This window comes from Saccostrea cucullata, unplaced genomic scaffold (assembly GCF_032062105.1).
Source record: "Saccostrea cucullata isolate Sc308-1 unplaced genomic scaffold, CSIRO_AGI_Scuc_v1 ctg1418, whole genome shotgun sequence".
NCBI lineage: Eukaryota > Metazoa > Mollusca > Bivalvia > Ostreida > Ostreidae > Saccostrea > Saccostrea cuccullata.
Genome location: NW_026923133.1, coordinates 102932 through 121470, shown reverse-complemented (window position 1 = coordinate 121470; position 18539 = coordinate 102932). Strand labels below are relative to the sequence as shown.

The 18539-nt window shown below is 34.1% G+C and overlaps 1 protein-coding gene across 3 annotated transcripts in view; it reads right to left on the bottom strand.

Annotated features, from left to right (window-relative positions):
- The window catches only part of LOC134263249 (zinc finger E-box-binding homeobox 2-like), a 31098-nt gene extending 12968 nt beyond the window's left edge, over window positions 1-18130 (bottom strand). The window contains exons 1-2 of one of the 3 annotated variants that reach the window (XM_062745564.1): window positions 18057-18130; window positions 17858-17935 (exon numbers count right to left, since the gene is read on the bottom strand). In XM_062745564.1, the coding sequence (XP_062601548.1) occupies window positions 17858-17915 (58 nt within the window). In that variant the 5' untranslated portion in view covers window positions 17916-17935; window positions 18057-18130. The other 2 variants (XM_062745565.1, XM_062745567.1) reach the window with 2 other exon arrangements.
- Window positions 18131-18539: the final 409 nt, after the last annotated feature.

Below are 18539 nucleotides of genomic sequence, written 5' to 3'. Positions count from 1 at the left end.
TGTAAGGGGGCCCCACACGGGGAACTGCCAGGTAATCAGCCAAATCACCAAACAAAAATCTCCAAAATTAATGGCCATTTATTTTCTTTATGTATTTTTTTTTTACATGCTAGAAACCTCTCAATAAGAAATGGTATTAATCTTTAACATAAATAAACTGACATATACCATTCCATAAATTTCTAAATAATTGAGTGATTCAAAACACATGGACATTGGAGAGACATGCTAGGTTTTCTTCTTATCAGAATTTTTCAAATGAAGGTCCCTGCTACAACAAACCCTGGAGTCAGATTATCAGCTTTGTATAAACATCAAACTTTCTGCATCCACAGAAAAACCTAACTGTATCTTTTTGTAATAATTCCCCTCTCTTTGCTACCTTGATAAAACTGATTTACATAAAGCCAGGGCATCTTCATCTACCCAGCCTTCTCTAAACAAACTCTGGGCGATCATTAGCATAAAACCAATTAAGACCTCCTGTCAGTTTGTAATGTGTAATTACAGATTTTAACACCTGGCTGGATTGGTCTATGATGTTGTATTGATTTAAGGCAGGCCTAAGTCACAACAGATGTAGCGAGAACTGGAAGGTGTGGACGGAGCTACCCAGCCATGAACTCTATTGACTTACGGGTGGAGTCTCTCACCTGAGAACGATTCCTAGTACACATGTAAATGACAGGGGCGGAGTTTTATCTCACCTGTCATTTTTACCTGAATGGCTTATTCTCAGGATTATAGGATGGGAGGGGCTTATTAAATCATTACATTCTACAAGAAATATGAAGCAATTTTATTAACTTTTTTTGTTATAGAAATTAAAAACAAAATTTTTTTATTGCAATGTTCTTTTAAAATTTGAAATATACATTATTTAATAATCCTGCAACATTTAAACGTCACGAAACCCATTGAACTGACAAATTAAATGCTAGGTATCTATTGATGGAGAAGAGTCTTCCGATTAGAAGTAATTTTATCCCTGGGGCCCTCTTGTACGTACTTTCTATAAGATCTATCACACAAAAGTGGAATGTCATAAGAACTGCAGCAATCCTAAGTATTGATTATTTGTATGGAGGCTTTCATTTTCTTTATTGTACTGAGGTGATAGATCAGTCATGAGCCTGAGACCCAGGATAGGACAGAACCATCACGGGCAAAACCGATCACGGAAAACAGCCAGCACGGGAAACGGTTCCTGAATTTTTATTGTCATTCAGATTGAAAATTATGCAATGCTGTGAAAATGTTCATTAGTAGATACATTAACTTTTGCAATTTCTCAAACTCATTTCATTAAAACTACTTTCAAGAGAGAGAAACTAAACAAAATAAAGAAAACTTAAAAGAGACAGATGGACTTTAGATTTTCAATTAAGGAGAAAATAAAAAAAAATAGAACCAATTCTACAGATTTATCAGGAACCGTAAAAAATCAAATTCTATAGAAAATTTCAGTGCCAACCCTTGGTGATATCTCTAACCTTGTTAGATTCTGTTTATCATTAGGACGTGAACCTGTGGTCTGTATGGACTATCAATAACTACAAACTCCCCATCACACTAATGGTAACTGGACAATAATCACAATTACTTGCCCCGTTAGAAGGTAGTGGTGCTCACCATCACATGCATCAGTGACTTTCATTTCAGGAAATTTTTAATGATGATTCATTTTAGGAGCATTTTGTAGATAATTGGATAATAAACTATACCATTGGTCAAATTTATTTTGGCATTGTCCATTTCTTAATCCAATTATTTTCTTGTTGTTAAGGGGAATTCAATGCAAGAGAGCAACAAAGTGTGCATTTTTTACCAACTTCAGAGCTAGAGATGAGTTATGCCCCCTGATCATATTTTGATTTCAATCATGTTTTTCTGCACAGTTTGAATTTTTGAGCAATGGGTCATTTCTACTAAAATACAGCCTCATGCATCCTCGAGGGCAATTATAGGATTTGTATTAGTATATACTTAAATTGATATATGTTCCATTATTTTATAAACAGTTCAAAGGTTAAATTGGTTGTTGGCTTTTTAATGTTTACCAGCATCCACATCAATTACAAGCAAAACAATTCTTTGATACATTTATGTGAAAATTCTTCAGCAGCCAAAGACATTTCATCTTTAAATATAACAAATTCTAAGGTTGTTTAATAATTAGCAGTATACTATCCCTGTAAAATTCTTAGTGAATAATATTTCAACAGAAATATAAGGTACAATAAAACTTGCACGGTCATCATCTAACAAGTAATAAACCTATCTCAATACATCTAAAATGGAGAAGAAGACAAACCTGCAGATGAAGCACCTCTAAGACACTCACCCATGTTGGCTGTTTACAACCGAAGCTTGGGATGAAAAGGTGTGTACTGGAATCTTTGTTTTATATACCTGTTCGGAGCGGAGCCAAATTTTTACCCCAGCAATGATAACAAGCCCAGGTTCTCACAGGTACAGAGAAAACTCAATACACCTCTCCACAGCACCAACGCCAGACACAGGTGATGCCAAGACCCCCTACAGGGCCCCACACTCACCTTGTATGCAGGTAAAGTCTTAATCAAATTAAGATAAAAACAAAACCTTATTACCCTCACGATAATTCAGATTTTTTTTTATTTTAGACCTCGGTCTTTAATTAATCTTATCTCTTTTCCCCGAGATAGAGTTTCCATTTCTCCCTCCTTGGACCCCTCCTGAATCACCTTTCTGGATATCACACCTGCCAAATATTTTCTGGTTACATAGATACAGGTATCTTTTAGTTATATTTACATCAGCAGCCTAACATTCCTTGGTGTGCATCATCAGGTGTTACAGACAACAAGCCGGCAAGCCGTACCGAGATCACAGAGTATCTTCTCTTATATTATATACAGGCAATTCAGGTGAAAAAAAAACTTCAAAAAATGTTTCCAAGATTTTTTTAGGTTTCATGAAAATAAATCTTCCTTCGAATTCTTTCAATATTCTCATGTCCTTTGGAAAGATAAAAGAGCAAAAGGGGATATTTTTTTAATTGCAAGCAATTAAAGTAAAAAAACAAATGATTTTTCAGAATACAAAGATTGAAAACAAATCCTTATTTTCTGTAGCAAAAAGAATCTCCCTTTCTGTACCTCTAAACACGTGGAAATAAAACAAGAACTTAACCACCTACAAGAGGTCTGTAGATTTATAGTACTTAACCTAGATATAAATATACGCTATAACAGGTGCTTGTGATGCCCAATATTACACTGCAGTGAGTACAACTAATATTCACAAAAGAGTGACAGGTCCACATCATTGTTAAATTGTTGCTGGCTATCCCCCGCTTTGCTTTAACCACTGCATGATACACCGAACAAGATGACAAGTGACTAGATCATTACCTTATGTAAGGGAATGCAAAATTCAAAAGGAATTAACATTTTTATAACCATCCTCCAAACACTCAAAAAAAACCCTTTGTTTTAGAGTAATTATATAATGCCATAAATTGGTCTACTTTATTAACCTTTCTCTATATTTTTTATTTATGTGTCCAAAGGCTTGCAAAGTTAGGCCATTAAGGGCTGTTTCACTTGGATGCTGTGCCGAAGTTTTCACACATTTAAAACTTCTGCCACACAAACAAGAGGCCCTGATTTAAAGCAGAGCTCTCCCATTCAGGGCCAGTTAAAAGCCTAAGTGAATTAGCTAAATCAATACCAAATCTTTGGTAGTTACTGCAACAGAGATGTTTTATTACAATTTGGAATGACAAGAGCATTTTATTTTTCAGTAACCCCATACATGGAAAAGCTCTTTAGAGCTGCGAGTCCCTAAGATGTGATAGAGAGAAGAGCAAACACTGGCTAAGATTAGAGGAGGGCTATAAGATCCACCTCCGAATCTAGCTAGTTACAGTGACTATAGAGAGATACCAGGCTAACAAGTACTTAAACACTTCATGTAACAGCCTTAATTAAAACCAATTCAGGTCTCCTACATTATTATATCACTGCTTCTGTTTTTTCCCTGACAATAAAGAACAGAGAGCCATTCCTAAATGTTAGTTGTCATTTTATGCTTTTAAATTATAAGATTAAAACCACTTTCTTTTTCAAGAGTCTTAAATATTATTTTATGAACAAACTGTGTAAAACACCAAATAAGGATAAAATAAAACCTGCCCACACACAAAAGCCATTATTCATAGAGAATTTAAGAAAAGTTATATTCATTGAACTACTGGTATCACAGTTAATTGTATTTGCAGAGTATACTATACAGTAAACCCAAACATATCAAATCTCTCTGTACACAACAACATAAGGTCTCTTCTCCTTTGATCTCTCAACATTATAATAAACAGTTTATTTTGGAAACACATGAAATTATTTTCATCATCCTCAGACAATAAGCTGCTTATTTCTGGTAGAACTGTCCTGCATGAACTGGACAGTTAGCTCCCCTGGTGATGTAACAGTTATAAGATCAAAGCCCCTCCTAACATAATCAAGTCTGACCAATCCAGGGGGCATCCTCAGTGGACCGAGCTAATTAAATTATCACCCTCCTAATCAACAGACCCTGTAATTAGCATCTGGGAGAAAATATCCTTCAGATTTAAGTAAAAGTAACGTCTACCTGAATAAATTCTTAAGTTACTTTACGACAATTCGTATTAACCAAGTGAAATATTCAGGATATGAAGAATTCCATTCCATTCGTAATTTTTTTAATTGCACACTGTAAATGGTGATTTTGTTATTTGTTGAAATATGACACATTGAAGAAAAATTGTGGTAAAATTGCTTTTATGATTTAACACGCCTCCATAATGCCGAAAATTGAGAACATTTGTAATTCTACAATTACATCAGATAAATTTATACTTTGTAACACTACAGTTGTACTATAAATAGTCTTATATTGCTTAGTTTCCTAAAGTAGCACAGTTTTATCATAATTATTAAGAGAAACGAAAAAATAAATTCTTAAAAGAATAGAAAAGTCTTGGTTCTGGGAATTTAAATATAATTTGAAAATATTTTATTTTATTCATTTTCATTGCAAACCAATGTCTCGAAACTAAATGCCTTTTTACTCAAATTTGTCCCCCAAGAAAAAAAGGTAAAAAAAAAATGACTGCACGGAATTAAGAGCCAGGTTTTTCTGTAAAATCTTAGGAAAGAGTGTTTGCATCTTAAGAATATAATTAACATGTGAACAATGGCTGGTGAATCACATCATGGTCCGCATCAATACAGACAAAACTCCTGTCCTTTGTTCTCTTACGGTGGCCCGCCAGGAGGGAAGGAGGCCAAACTTCATACAAAAGCCTCCAATCAACTCCGCCATCAGACCCAAGAACTCGGTATCCGACAGCGTCGTGTGCCAGGCATTAAACTCAAGTGTCTTAATACCAGGGTATACCTTGCTGAACTTCCAGAAAAATACAATAATTATGGGTCTGCTAAAAAAGAGCAACTGTTTTCTGGGTCGAGTAAAAAAATTGTCCTCAAGAAGGTATTTTCATTTCAAAAAATCACCACTTCTTGTTGGCTGTAATTTAATCTGCCAAAAAATATCAATTTCTTGTAATATCCATTCTCAAATACGTACATAAGCACTTCTTTACATCAAGCAAAAAAGGCATTCAAATTAAATATAAGTTTTAATTGAAAATGCAAATATTACCACACAAAAGCAAAATTAGACATCTCACACAATGTGTATAATATTGTACAATTTCATGTGGAAAACTTAATGAAAAATACCTGTCAAAATTTGATAATAAAAAAAGCAAGCCAAAATTTTTTTTATAAAATAAAAAATCATTATCCAAGTGAGCTGCTGTCCCCTGATTAAGAGGATGGGATACCATATGACAGATTTCAAAGAAGCCCAACAAATTCTGAACCAGATGCATATTTCAAGGTACCCTGAGCATTTGACTTCATACATTTACACCTTGCTCAACTGATAATTACTACAGCATTAGCAAGTGAACACCATTTTCTGCCTGTCCTTATCAGGGACGGGTAAGCTTATCTCCCACTCTAACTCCCATAGGGGTACTATCACTCATATGCCATTATTTTGTAAGGTTTCAATTTATAACAGAACCTCAGTTTGAACTCCTACAATATGGGGTGCTGGTAGGGATAAGGTAAAACTGTAATGTCAAGTGCTCCTCAATCAGCAAATCTCAAGGGCTGGATCAAAAATCCCCACAAAATATGAGGGCTCTCTGTCAAACATTTAAATTTTAAATTGTTTCAAATTACCTAGGGTAGTGTTGTGGAAGATTTTTCAAAAAACAATTACAATCAAATTTAAGAAGAAATTAACATTTATACCTGATTTATTGGTATAAAGGAATGAATGGAAACAACAATCTAACCTGATCATTAATCGGGTATTTCTCCGCTCTTTAAATTTATCTCTGGCACGTGCCAGTTACTTTGGAACAGATCTGACTGAGATGAGAGGAAACTGATTGACACACCTGAGTGGACATTAATTTCTAGGATCATTAGCTCAGGTGAAAAAAGGAGGGGGGGGGGGGTTACAGCAATGATTCTACATCAGAAGGTAATCTCACTCCAAAATAAAAAAAATAAAATAAAATTATAATTCTGAAAACTTATCTGCTTACAAAACAGGCTTTTTGGGTATAATTTATCAATCAATCTTGTGGCACAAATTTACTAGAACAAAATATCTATAACAGCATTTTATAAAAATGAAACTAATGGCTATTACATGGAGTAGAAAACAAGAGACAGAGCTTTACTGATGTGTAGCTGATCTTATATTGTATGTGTATTACACAATAACTGTATTCACTTATTCTGGCCTAGAACTACCAGAGTGCTACATAATTTAAAATTTATCAGCAAACAGATCTCAGAACATTGTTTTTCCATAAATCTGATTACAGACCCCATCTCGCAGGCACAACTGCAACCCTAGGTGCAAGAGACTGATATAAATATGTATGAAAAATACTGGTCTCTCTCTCTCTCATGAATCCTAGCAATATTGATCAGGGTATTTTATTCTCCTGTCTGATACAATATACCAACACATCTTTACTCTTCCTGGACTTAAAACAAAGGATGGCTTTAAAAATTACAACCGAGAGAATCTTTCTTCATAAATATTCATATTTGTGAAAGGTAGACTAATGCACGGCTAAGCTAAGGCACAAGCCTTCAGAGTGGGACAAAATCGTTACCTGACCACCAAGTCAAAGCAATTACCATGGTAACAGGATGATGATTAGTGGCGTAGAGTTATTCCATCAGAGAATGCCGTCCTTAGAGACCCACTGAAGTAGAGAACCATTTAGTTTGGATGAACTTACAAAGCTCCCCAACTCACTCAATATTAGCAAGGTACTTCCACATCCAAGTCTAGACCAAACCCGACTGTAATTTATAACAGGAGAAAATAGTGACCTTTGGAGCAATGACTTCTCCTGGTCAAGTGGACTCACTACCACTTAATGACGACCAATTACTACACAAACTTATACCGCCACAGCACTTCATAAACAAGTACACTTTCAGAAAATTAATATTTAAAAAAAATTGCCATGAACAAATCCATATTTTACATTTATCATCAAAAGTTATCATCAATACTATGATAAAAGAAACTTAGGTCTTTGACCATGTAGACAGTGTTACCAGCTTATAATGTACCTGAGGAAGAGAAAAACATTTTACCAATCTACAAAATTTTCAAATAATGTCTGATTCAAATTCCCTGCTGGTTCCCCTAACAGAAGCTGCTCTGAAATTGCTTATGTCAACAATATTACACCTAAAGTCACTCAGACAGGACATTTTTCATTCCGTTTCCATGGAAACCCTGTGAATTTGATACAGCAATTTACCTCTGATATGATGTATATTTATTGGAATTCTTATAAACCCTAACAGCCTACAAACCCTCCGTGTATGGCAGGCATGGGACCATTTGTAGTGTTCTCTCAGTAGCAGAGAGTTTTGTATCTGTCAATATGGCACCAATCACAGATATTAGAATCTGAGAAAGAAATTGCTGCACAGTTTGGTGTGTGTTTTGTCTAATTTTTCAAGTTTTTGACTACTAGAAAACTTAAGAAGTTCTCTCTTGTCAAGTTAACAATGAAGGTTCTCAAAACAAAACTAAGAACAATTTCCTGACAATTTTCAGTGTACCCACACCTCTGTATATTCTTTGAACTGATAGAACTAATTCGTTTTTACCTTGGTAGATTTTATAATGGGGAACACATGCCATCTCTGTGATGCTGATTCCAGAGTAAAACACAACCATGACTGTGATCCCAGGAGAGTTCTAAACCTTCTGGTCAGGGTATCAAGGTGGCTGTAGTTTATACCTGTTTATGTATTTATATAACCAGAGAGGAAGTCTGCTGTTTACAAATAATCCCCACCTCACACTTCTACTAATCATGTGCACAAACAGATTAACTAAGGGGGGTAACTCTGACTCCTGCTAGGGATGTCAGCCTGTTGGTATAGAGTGCTGGGAGACAGACAGGATAATCAGATTGGCCTTGTGGGTTTATACAGAGGATGGACAGGAAGCAGGTACTGGATTACTGTTACAGGGGAGGAGGATGTTACCTATGTAATGTCTACCTTATAACATACATCTACATAATACACCTTACAACAGAGGACTATGCATTACCTATGTAATGTTTTACACCTTTCTACTAGTCACTAGGACAATAGAAAGTTTATTTTCCCCTAAGACAGAGTCTATTTCCTGAGGCTTCAAGCCGGGAAATGGAAATGACACTTGTAAATAGTTTAATGACTATTTCTCATATTGATATAACTTTCATAAAGGAGTACTTGCAGATGTAAACTGTCTATATATATTACACCTGCCTAATTTCTCCATTTAATTTTTCAATAACTTTAAAATTTCATATTTATGAAATAGGATCCTTAGTAACAAGTTTCAGAAAAATCAGTACATCATTCTATCTAAAAATGTCTATGAAATGATTCAAACTTCATAACGAGATGAATGCGAGTCAATGCCGGCTGTTTGATCTGATTACTACACACCCTTGTCATGTCAAGGAAGGAAACCCAGCTACATTATTTAGCGTACAGGTATTCTTATATATCCTGTTTTTCACTAGGACTCAATATGCAGGGCGATTTCCTGTGGAAATTTTGCCTGATATTGAACACACTACATTTATACAGCAGACATACTGATAAACCAAAGAAAGGAAGTTTTTTGTGACTTTATACGGGATGTTTCACAGAATTTCCTCACTATCTACTTTGCTCACTTGTTTTAAAATGGGTGTTTCATGAAGTGAAAAATGACCTACTCTTGAACTTTATAAAAACTGATACAAATAATTGATAAAATAGGAAGAATGATTTACTATTCCATGATAGTACTTTGTCAGATTATTTCACATGAAAGGATGGCAGTCACTTTGATTCTAGATTCATCGAGATCAGAGAAAACGTCACATTTTTTGTGTTAGTTGGGAGGGGAGTAGGAGGGGTGGGTGAACTTTCTACAAAAGTGGGAACAAGAAACTTTATACAGAAATGGGAAAAGTGTATAATAAAAATAAAAATTGATTAACCCATAAAAATCTAAGTAGAGAACAAAGACAAAGAAAAATCTTAATCATTTTAATTTTTCAATGTACTAATCCACACATGATCAACTTCAGAATAATAAGAGTATTTATATAAAACAGATGACATCAGTCAGTCTGAAGTAGGGCCGTCTATAACTACCTCTGATCTACACAGTACTTGGCTTTGTTAGAACTACTTTTCTACCTATGTGCACACAAATATTTCGTAATGCCTGTGACCACTTGTTTTAGTATTATATTATTTTAAATCCTCTTAACTCCACACAGGAAACAGGAAACTTAGACATCATGTGTCATTTTTACAGAGAACTTTTTTCCTCCATATAAGAGAATTTACCTTGATTTAATTCAGGGCGAATGTTCCTTTCTCTGAATTGACAAGATCTTTCATTATTATGATTTATCATCATTTTGTTTAAATTGCATCATATATTTCCTGCTATCATTATTTTATTTTAATGTACTTTGTCAACTACCAATATATAACACTGGGTAAAGTTCCAGCATAAATTCTAAAGGAGTTTCTTTTAGGAAATTTGATCATATATAATAATATTCAAATTATTTTTTTTTTTTACTTTTTTAAAAAGAAATTTGGGCTAAAAGAGACATGCCTGGTTCTTAAGATAAAGGAATAAAAGGCAGTCAAATTAAAGACACACATTACATTCCCATCAATACAAAATCACCACTCTCCGGTTCTAATGAGAATTTCTCGAAATGAAGGTAGAACAAAATGTGCCTCAGCATCAGGGCCTACAATTACCAAATACTTAGGACCAGTGTGATTTTCCAATATCTCTCTGCAAAATTTTTAATATGAGATAACTCAGGGGAGACAAGAAAGGGAAGACTGCACACGACCATGGAATTATTGCGCGGTAATAATGACCCATCTGTCTTGTCCCTGAGAACTCTTGTCAGAGAAGGATTGGATGAATTCCGTTAATAATAAGATTTCATTAAGAGCTGTTCTGCTTTAAAAGGAAGAACTTTTTAAAATAGTAATTTCAATGAACATATTTCCTTGTTCCAATGTCCCAGTACTTATGATTAAACCTAAGGTGTTGATAATATTATCTATGTAGGGAAGAAAGCTGCCAAAACAACATCTCACTCAGAATTTTCTCTTTTTTAAAATACTTTTCCCCATACATTTCATCAGTCATAATAATTAGAGATACTGCATTAGAATGCTTGAATTTAATCCATTGAGAGATTATGTATGAATTTCTGTAGCCCATCCAAGTGTGTAATGAGGGAGTTTGAATTCGCTGCTTTTCTTTGACAGAACAGGAGAATCTTATTGACTCTAATGAGAAATCAGGTTCCTTTTTAATCACAGGGACTCGTGTATTGACATGGAGTTAGAACGAAATGAATCAACCCTCCCAAAACATGATCATCCACTGCTCTCGCTACCTATATAAGGCAAGATCAATCCTTTATGCAAATATGTGAACATTCTCTAGTCCTCGTATTAATTTGTTTTAAGAAATTTGAGAAGTTGAGAATTGATCCGAGTGAGGGCTAGAAGTTGGGAAGCTATTCTGAACCAAATAAAGAAGAATAGCTTCTCCAAACATCAGCCATCGCAGCTCTAGTGAAGTTACCGACTTCAAACACGCAGTGAAGAACGCGGGGTACTTCAGACTTAGTCGGATTTCTCTTCAGGGAGTAGAGAGAGTACTTGTACCACCTGCTACAGACTCGAGTAAATGGAAGATAATTGGATCATTAATTAAAATGTAAATATACCTCATAAAAGACAAGTAAAACACTGCGAAGCAAAGGAGTATTGTCATTCACATCTCTATTAACATTTCTAAACAAAGCCTTTTTTTCTTTTCAAATAGAAAATTCCTCATAATAAAGGAAATATTGAACAAAACAAAAGTAGTTCATTACTACTTAATTTTTCTAATTCTGCAAATATTCTTCTTTTATTCTTTAGCTTCACTTTTATACAAATTAATATTATTATCTATATGGATGCTTTATTATTCCTCTTCTATTATTCTGTTCCTTCCCGACAGACCTGTGTGTCATGCAATAGCTTTGAATTCTGAGATGTCCTTTCCTAATCGTTTTTTCATTGACAAAAACACCAATTTATGAAACCATTAGAGCCTTGTACTTTTTTGGATGCCCGATGATGCGGTACACATTATTTTTCATAACAGGACATATTACCATATTCTATCTGTTTGATTCTATCTACAGCATTTAATGTGGGGAGCGGCCATCTGTATACACACGGCGGTCTACAATAGCCCAGCATGTGGACCGGTTCCGCATGTTTTAATGTTACTCTTAATATTTAACCTGATTCTAAAGAACAACAGTAATAATTTCATAATTGAACAATTTTTAAATAGCATGACATGTTGTTATCTCAAGTCGCTGTGAGTAAATTGAATTAGTGAAATATTTTTTTTTTATTTCTTAGTCTTCCTGGCCGTAATCAAAATCTGGATTGTATCACATTTCTTTGGTTACAAAAATTATGTTCCAACATCAGCGTTGTGGCTGTTCATCTCGTATTTCAAAATCTGTTACCTTGCTTTTCTCTTCATATTAAAAAAAGGCACTCTAATGCTCGCATTTACCATTTATGAATTATAAATGGAAGCAAAAACAATTAGTCACTAAATATGAATTGGTTCCCATTGGCCTCCACAAAGAGCGGCATCAATTTTGATACTAAAGAGGAATTATTGGGCCTCCACATTAGTCAGGGAGGAAAAGGGGGAATAGGGTTTTAAAAAAATAAGTGACCAGAAAAAAGCATGATTGCTTGCATCCCCAACCCCCTTAACCTGCACTAAATAATCCAAGGGAGATTTTTCCTTTGAAAATGGTCTTTTATCTCATTGTATACTTTCTGAATATATTCATTTTATGAAAAATTATTTTGACTACGGGTAAATCATAGAAAATATAACAGAATTTGAAAACCTTTGCTTGCCCAAAATGCAATCCTTTGAGGTATCTAAAATTTCAATAAAACACACTCAACTTAATGAGCATTCTCAATAAACTTATCAATATCTGTCATATAATGAGATTGAAAATGTGAAAGTTGTATGATTCAACATCTAAAGGGAAAAAAAGAGAGGCAGCCATGCAAGCCTCAGCTAAAATTTCCATAAAACGATTCTCAGGAGACAAGTAATCCTTTTACCTGATAAAGGTAAAAAAAAAGGCAGAGTGTGGAATTGGAATGTAATTGACAGAATGTAATTAATCACCTAATTACAGAAAGGTAATGTGGATTTCCTCCAGAGGTCCATCAACACCAGCAATTCAATTTTCTACCTGTCATTGTCAGGTGATGGATGTCAGGCACAAAGCCCGACTTACACCTGTAAACCTACCCCAGTGGAGGCACGGCACCAGTATAGCCCTCATAAACTAATGATTTATACAATTATACTGGTGTTAATTAACGCAGCTAGATCTACACACTACAGTACTGTTCCAAAGTCATGCTCTCATCCTTATACAACTTATACCACCTGCACTGTCTGCATTAAAAAATATTTCAAATGACTTATAATACATTTTAAACCATTGAGCCAAAAAATGTTGTTGCCAGCAATATCTCATAATATTCAATTAAAAAAAATCAAAATTTTCAATTTAAAAAAACTGAAGAAAAAAATTGGTCCTATTGACTGACAAGTGGGGATTTCCAAGATAACATCTTCAGAATACTTAAGGATTTATGTACATGTAGGTGAAAAGTGTCTCTCTGGATAAGGAAGGAAATGGATGTTTTGATCACACCAACTTCCTGCGAGTCAAATGACACCTGTGTTCCCCCTGATAAGAGCTGGAAGAGAATGCACACTTGTGCTGCTCCGTCAGACAGAGAGCACACTGTCACTGTCAAATTATCTAGTCTACAGACTCTCTCATTTCATCTTTTACAACATCAGTCACCATTACACAGTTTATTTTTTTTTATTGTAAGTCATCTCTTATTCATATTAAATATTCAATTTTTCCTCATAAGATTCTCCTCTTTTCAACAATATATAGATATGTCAAGTTTACTCCAATTGTGACCCAGATATAAAGAAATAATTTTATCTAAAAGATACTACATTAGCAATACAAAATAAAGTTCTATAAACTATAAAAATACGAGGAGACAAAATGGACCACCCCTCCCAACACCCAGTACCAGTTATCAGTGGAGAATTATGTATGGTTTCCTGCCGTCAAACTCCCAAATTTCAAAACAAAAATTTTACCTGGATGAGCCATGTGGAAATTTACAGTGACAGGTAGAAATTGGTTTGACATTTACCTCGACCAAATTAGATAACCTCTGTCCCTATGTGTCCTAGTATTTCTGATGCCATTGTTAGAAAGTTTGCAGTCACAGAACAGGTACAAATATCTAGGTGTATTTACCGTATTTACTCACTTATAGGTCTGCTGGTTTGCAATTCAGATTTTATTTCAGATTTTCCATGGTCTCACTTATATTTGGGTACCATTTTTTGCCAGAATCTGTTGCCAGTTTCAGATTAATTTATTTTCTATTGTTGTTAACTTTGTCTCAAAGTAAGATTTGTGGTTTGTCATTGTCAATGGATCTTTTTTTCTAATACAGTCCAACCTCATTATCTCAAACTTAATGGGACCATGAAAAATTTTGAAATTTCCAAGTATTTGGAATATTAGGAGTTAAACATTTAAAGAATAAGTGATTGGGACTTCCAATTCAGTTGGAAAAATCTATAAACAATTGTACAAGCTACTCTGTGGCCATTGTAAACATTATAGTTTTGTCTAATTTTTAACACAATAATAATGAGCATTTTAAGAAACGTTTGATACATGTCCACTTTTCCTGGTTCTTAGTCCAGATGCAAGACAGTGTAAATTTACCATCTGTGGCAAAACTTCCAGAGAGATGCAGGAATACTGTGTATTTGTACACAAAGACTGTCAGCTAAATAGAGTTATTATTATAGATAGACACCTCTTTTGTGATACAATCACCTTTAACCAATCAAACAGATCACCTGAGGTGATGCCAGGTAAACGGTTAAATACCTGAGTCAACAAATGGCTATCATTTCTCCAATAATCTGACAGTAATCTGCCATTATCTCTGCTTGATTACAGGATAATACAAATATCTAACAAATAAAACAGCTTATAAATTGAAACAGAGAGAAATTAAAGGAAGATATTATATTTTTTCTTCACAACTGCAGTCTTTAAGAAATAGAACTCTTTGAATTAATACAAAGCTGGTATTATTTATGGTAATGCAGGCATCATTTACATTTCTGAACAAAACAACAGCAGCAAATAAATTTTCAAAAACCAATACTGCTGAAAGAAGATTTTATGATTTGTTAATGAATCTTTTTTTTTTCAAAAGAATAAGAGGAATTCACAAATTCCCATCATTACGAGTGCTTTCAGGTGAAAACGCGACAAGGTATTTCTTGAGGCAGTCTTTTGTCCGGGCACGTGGATGGCGTGCGACTACGATTTCACAGCCTCGTGATTATAATTCACACCGCTTAAGGTGCTTAAAAACCCAACTATTATATTCATTAAATGTGTAATAGAGATGTTCAAACTAACACTAACCCTGGACACCTACAATGTTACCTTATAGGGATGAATTCATCCATACAACAGATTTGTTAAAGCTCTAAAGAAATGAAGATCCTTGACATGATCAAAGATTAATCAGAGGCAACATCTAAATGAATGAACTTACAGAAATTCTAGGAAATTCTTTAACCATCTATAAAGTTTTAGCTCAAATGTGACATTACTTGTATTTATATCCTTCCATTGTTTCTTAATGCTTTTCATTTCTGTCAGTAAAAACAACAAAAAGACAAAATGCAAATGACAAAGTCTGGCTTGTGTGCCATTTTATTGCCTGTGAAAAAAGGAAACCTAATGCCCTGTTTACCTCAAGTATTCTTTCAAAGAAAGTATCCAAAGAGAAAAGAATCAATTTAGAACCTCAAGAAAAAGAGTTTTATTCTGAGAGCTATCACAAATTTGACAGGTAATTTGCATACAATACTAAAAGCAAATTTCAGGTGTTGGTCCAAAACAAAAGCTTTTTTTTTCTCTACAGAAGTGCCATTTCCCTACCAACAAATGAGGGGACACCTGATTTTTCTTTCACTTTTCTGGAAATAATGGAAGAAAGAAAGGGCAGGTTTCATGCAATGCCAGGTGAAATAAACCAAACACTGGTGGTCAACAATCAGTTTTAACATAGGTTAGAACCGGGATCCCAATAAAAGATAGCCAGAGGTATCCCCGAGTTTTTACACCTTTTGAATGACTGTCATTAATTTAATTACAGTGAGCAAGTTATGAAATGAGAGTGCTCTGGAACTAGTAATATACCAATAAAACGTTGACAGCTAGCTTGGGACAGATGTGTTATTTAATTAACTGGGTACCTTCAGGACAGGTAATTTGGTACTGGGGGAATTCCACGTCCATCAAAGTGATGATTTCAATTGTAAACATCAATGGATACCTTAGCAGGAATTGCAATTTAGATTATTACTTAGCATAATTAAATTACATAGATGTTAATTACTGATGTGGGAATAGATACAATTGCTACAGAGAAAGGTGTACTTAAGGTGATGGATTTCAATTGAGTTAATTAAGGTGGAAGCCACGTATGATGGGCCTAGATGAGGCACCACCAACACTTCCTGATACAGATGGTACCAAAACCAAAGCTTGGAGCTAAACTACCAAAAATAGAATTCTCAAAATTGTCCACAGAATAATCGGGAGAAATTCAAAGGATGCTTTAAACTTCAAAGTGATTACGAAGCATAGCATTATGACCAACAGAATGATCAAAGGAATCTTAAAGTCATGGGATAACTAATTTCTCTCAGATAATCACCATGTAATGAAATCTAAAACACTTGCAAGTATTTATAAATTAAAAAAGCGTAAATTGAAAAAAAAAAAAAAAATTTAACAAAATTTAAATCTAAATCACTATAGGGCTTTTACTTTTCAAAGAAAGTGATAAAAAAAATTGAGGCCTGGCATTTGGCTTTAATTTCTTGGAAGCTAACCCCTGTAGTAAAATATTATAATTCCAATGGTGGATTCTGACAGCTAAAATAAAAACCAGAGCCAAAAGAAAATCAATAGAAAACCACTTCTTTATTTCTGTTAGAAAAATTATTATTGACCATCAATTTAGTATGGATACTTTCACCAAAAAGGAAAGAGTTCACTCTCAATGTTAATTTTACTGTTATTTTTGTTTAAAGAAGAAAGAAAAACCAATCAGAAATTCAGAATTTTTAAGTTAACTTAAAAAAACATGTACTGCATTACAGCAATGATATTTTAGTGACTCATATAATCCAAAAGGTACACATTACAACAGTATTATTGTTAACTAAGGCTGTATAAGTACTTATTTTTATACACATCCCTTGCCTAGACCACTTAAAAACTCTGAGGATGTGCCTGTCACAATGAATGGAAATTATGTCAGCACCTCACTATCTTTCAGTGAGGAAATTAAACTAAAAAAAAAAATATATAAATGCATTAATATCCATTTTCAAATATATAATTTTTAACAAAAATTATAAACTTCGATTTAAAACATTAAAGAAGAGAAAACTACACAGGAACACCAAAAGAAATAAATTACACCTTTGGTTTACCTTTACATAATTATATCCAATATAAGAAAAACAATATTTCCTTAAAAAGTATTCTTTAATCATCAGTGAAGAATGATTAAACCTTTCAAAACAACAAACAAAAGCTCGTCATCAAGAGGAGCCTGTATCACTTACGAAATCCGCATAGAGCCGTCCGCCATTGCTACGCCGTATTATAATGATGCGGGAATAATAATTTCCCTACTGAGTCTAATTTAAGGTCACATAAAAGTTTTACCTTTGTTCATGTTGGCTTTATTAACCATTACAAATGCTATTTTTCTTATCAAATGTAAATGACAAAGCTTTACAAATCACTAAAATATGTTTGAGCATCCCTCAATCTCAGCAACTTGCCTTCACTCAAGCAGGTATCGAGAAGGTAACGTCACCGTAAGAAATCTACAGAAGCGCGCTTCAAATTGATTTTCCCCGATTGCGGGTGAGTGAAAATTAACGTGGGTAAATTAGTTAATAAAGAAAAAAGTTTGTAGTGATGACTTACCATTTTTTCTTTTAGGGTTTCTCTGCTTTCTTCTTCCGCACCTGTCCGTCTCTGCCATGTTTTCATTTCACCACCAACCTGGTAAATATTATTGCGCATGTACTACTACATCAAAAGACAGCTTCCGGTCATATTGGGGAATTTGTCCCCCAAAATTAATTTTTAGTGTATAATTTTATATGACTGATTCACTATAAACCTGGATTAGGTAAAATTATAAATTGTAACGGAATAAAAGTTGTGCTCATCACATTGGGACTTCCTTGTTTACTATTTTTTGTTGAGTGTGAGAGCGATGGCGCACGTGAAGTGATGGTGTAAATTTTGAGTGACAGGGTGAGTGATGCGTTCACAGGTGCTGCATCCGCACCTTAATTTCTTGAAAATAGGACTTTTGGTTTGCAATCTTTTACATTGTTCAATGAAAATTGTAATTATAAGAGGGAAGAAAAGGAATTGTTTCATTTACATTTTTTTTTACTCCCAAAAATTAGATTTATTTCAAAAGTAGAGGTTCGATTTCTTTCTTTTTTAAATTTGGGTTTTTTTTTTTTTCAAGTTATGAACAAAACTTTATAAAAAGATTTTGATGTCAATGTGTTGCAGTGTATGACTGTTCTTTCATGCGTTCGATATTATAAACATGAATAATTAAACCCCTTCATGAGAATATGTATATTTA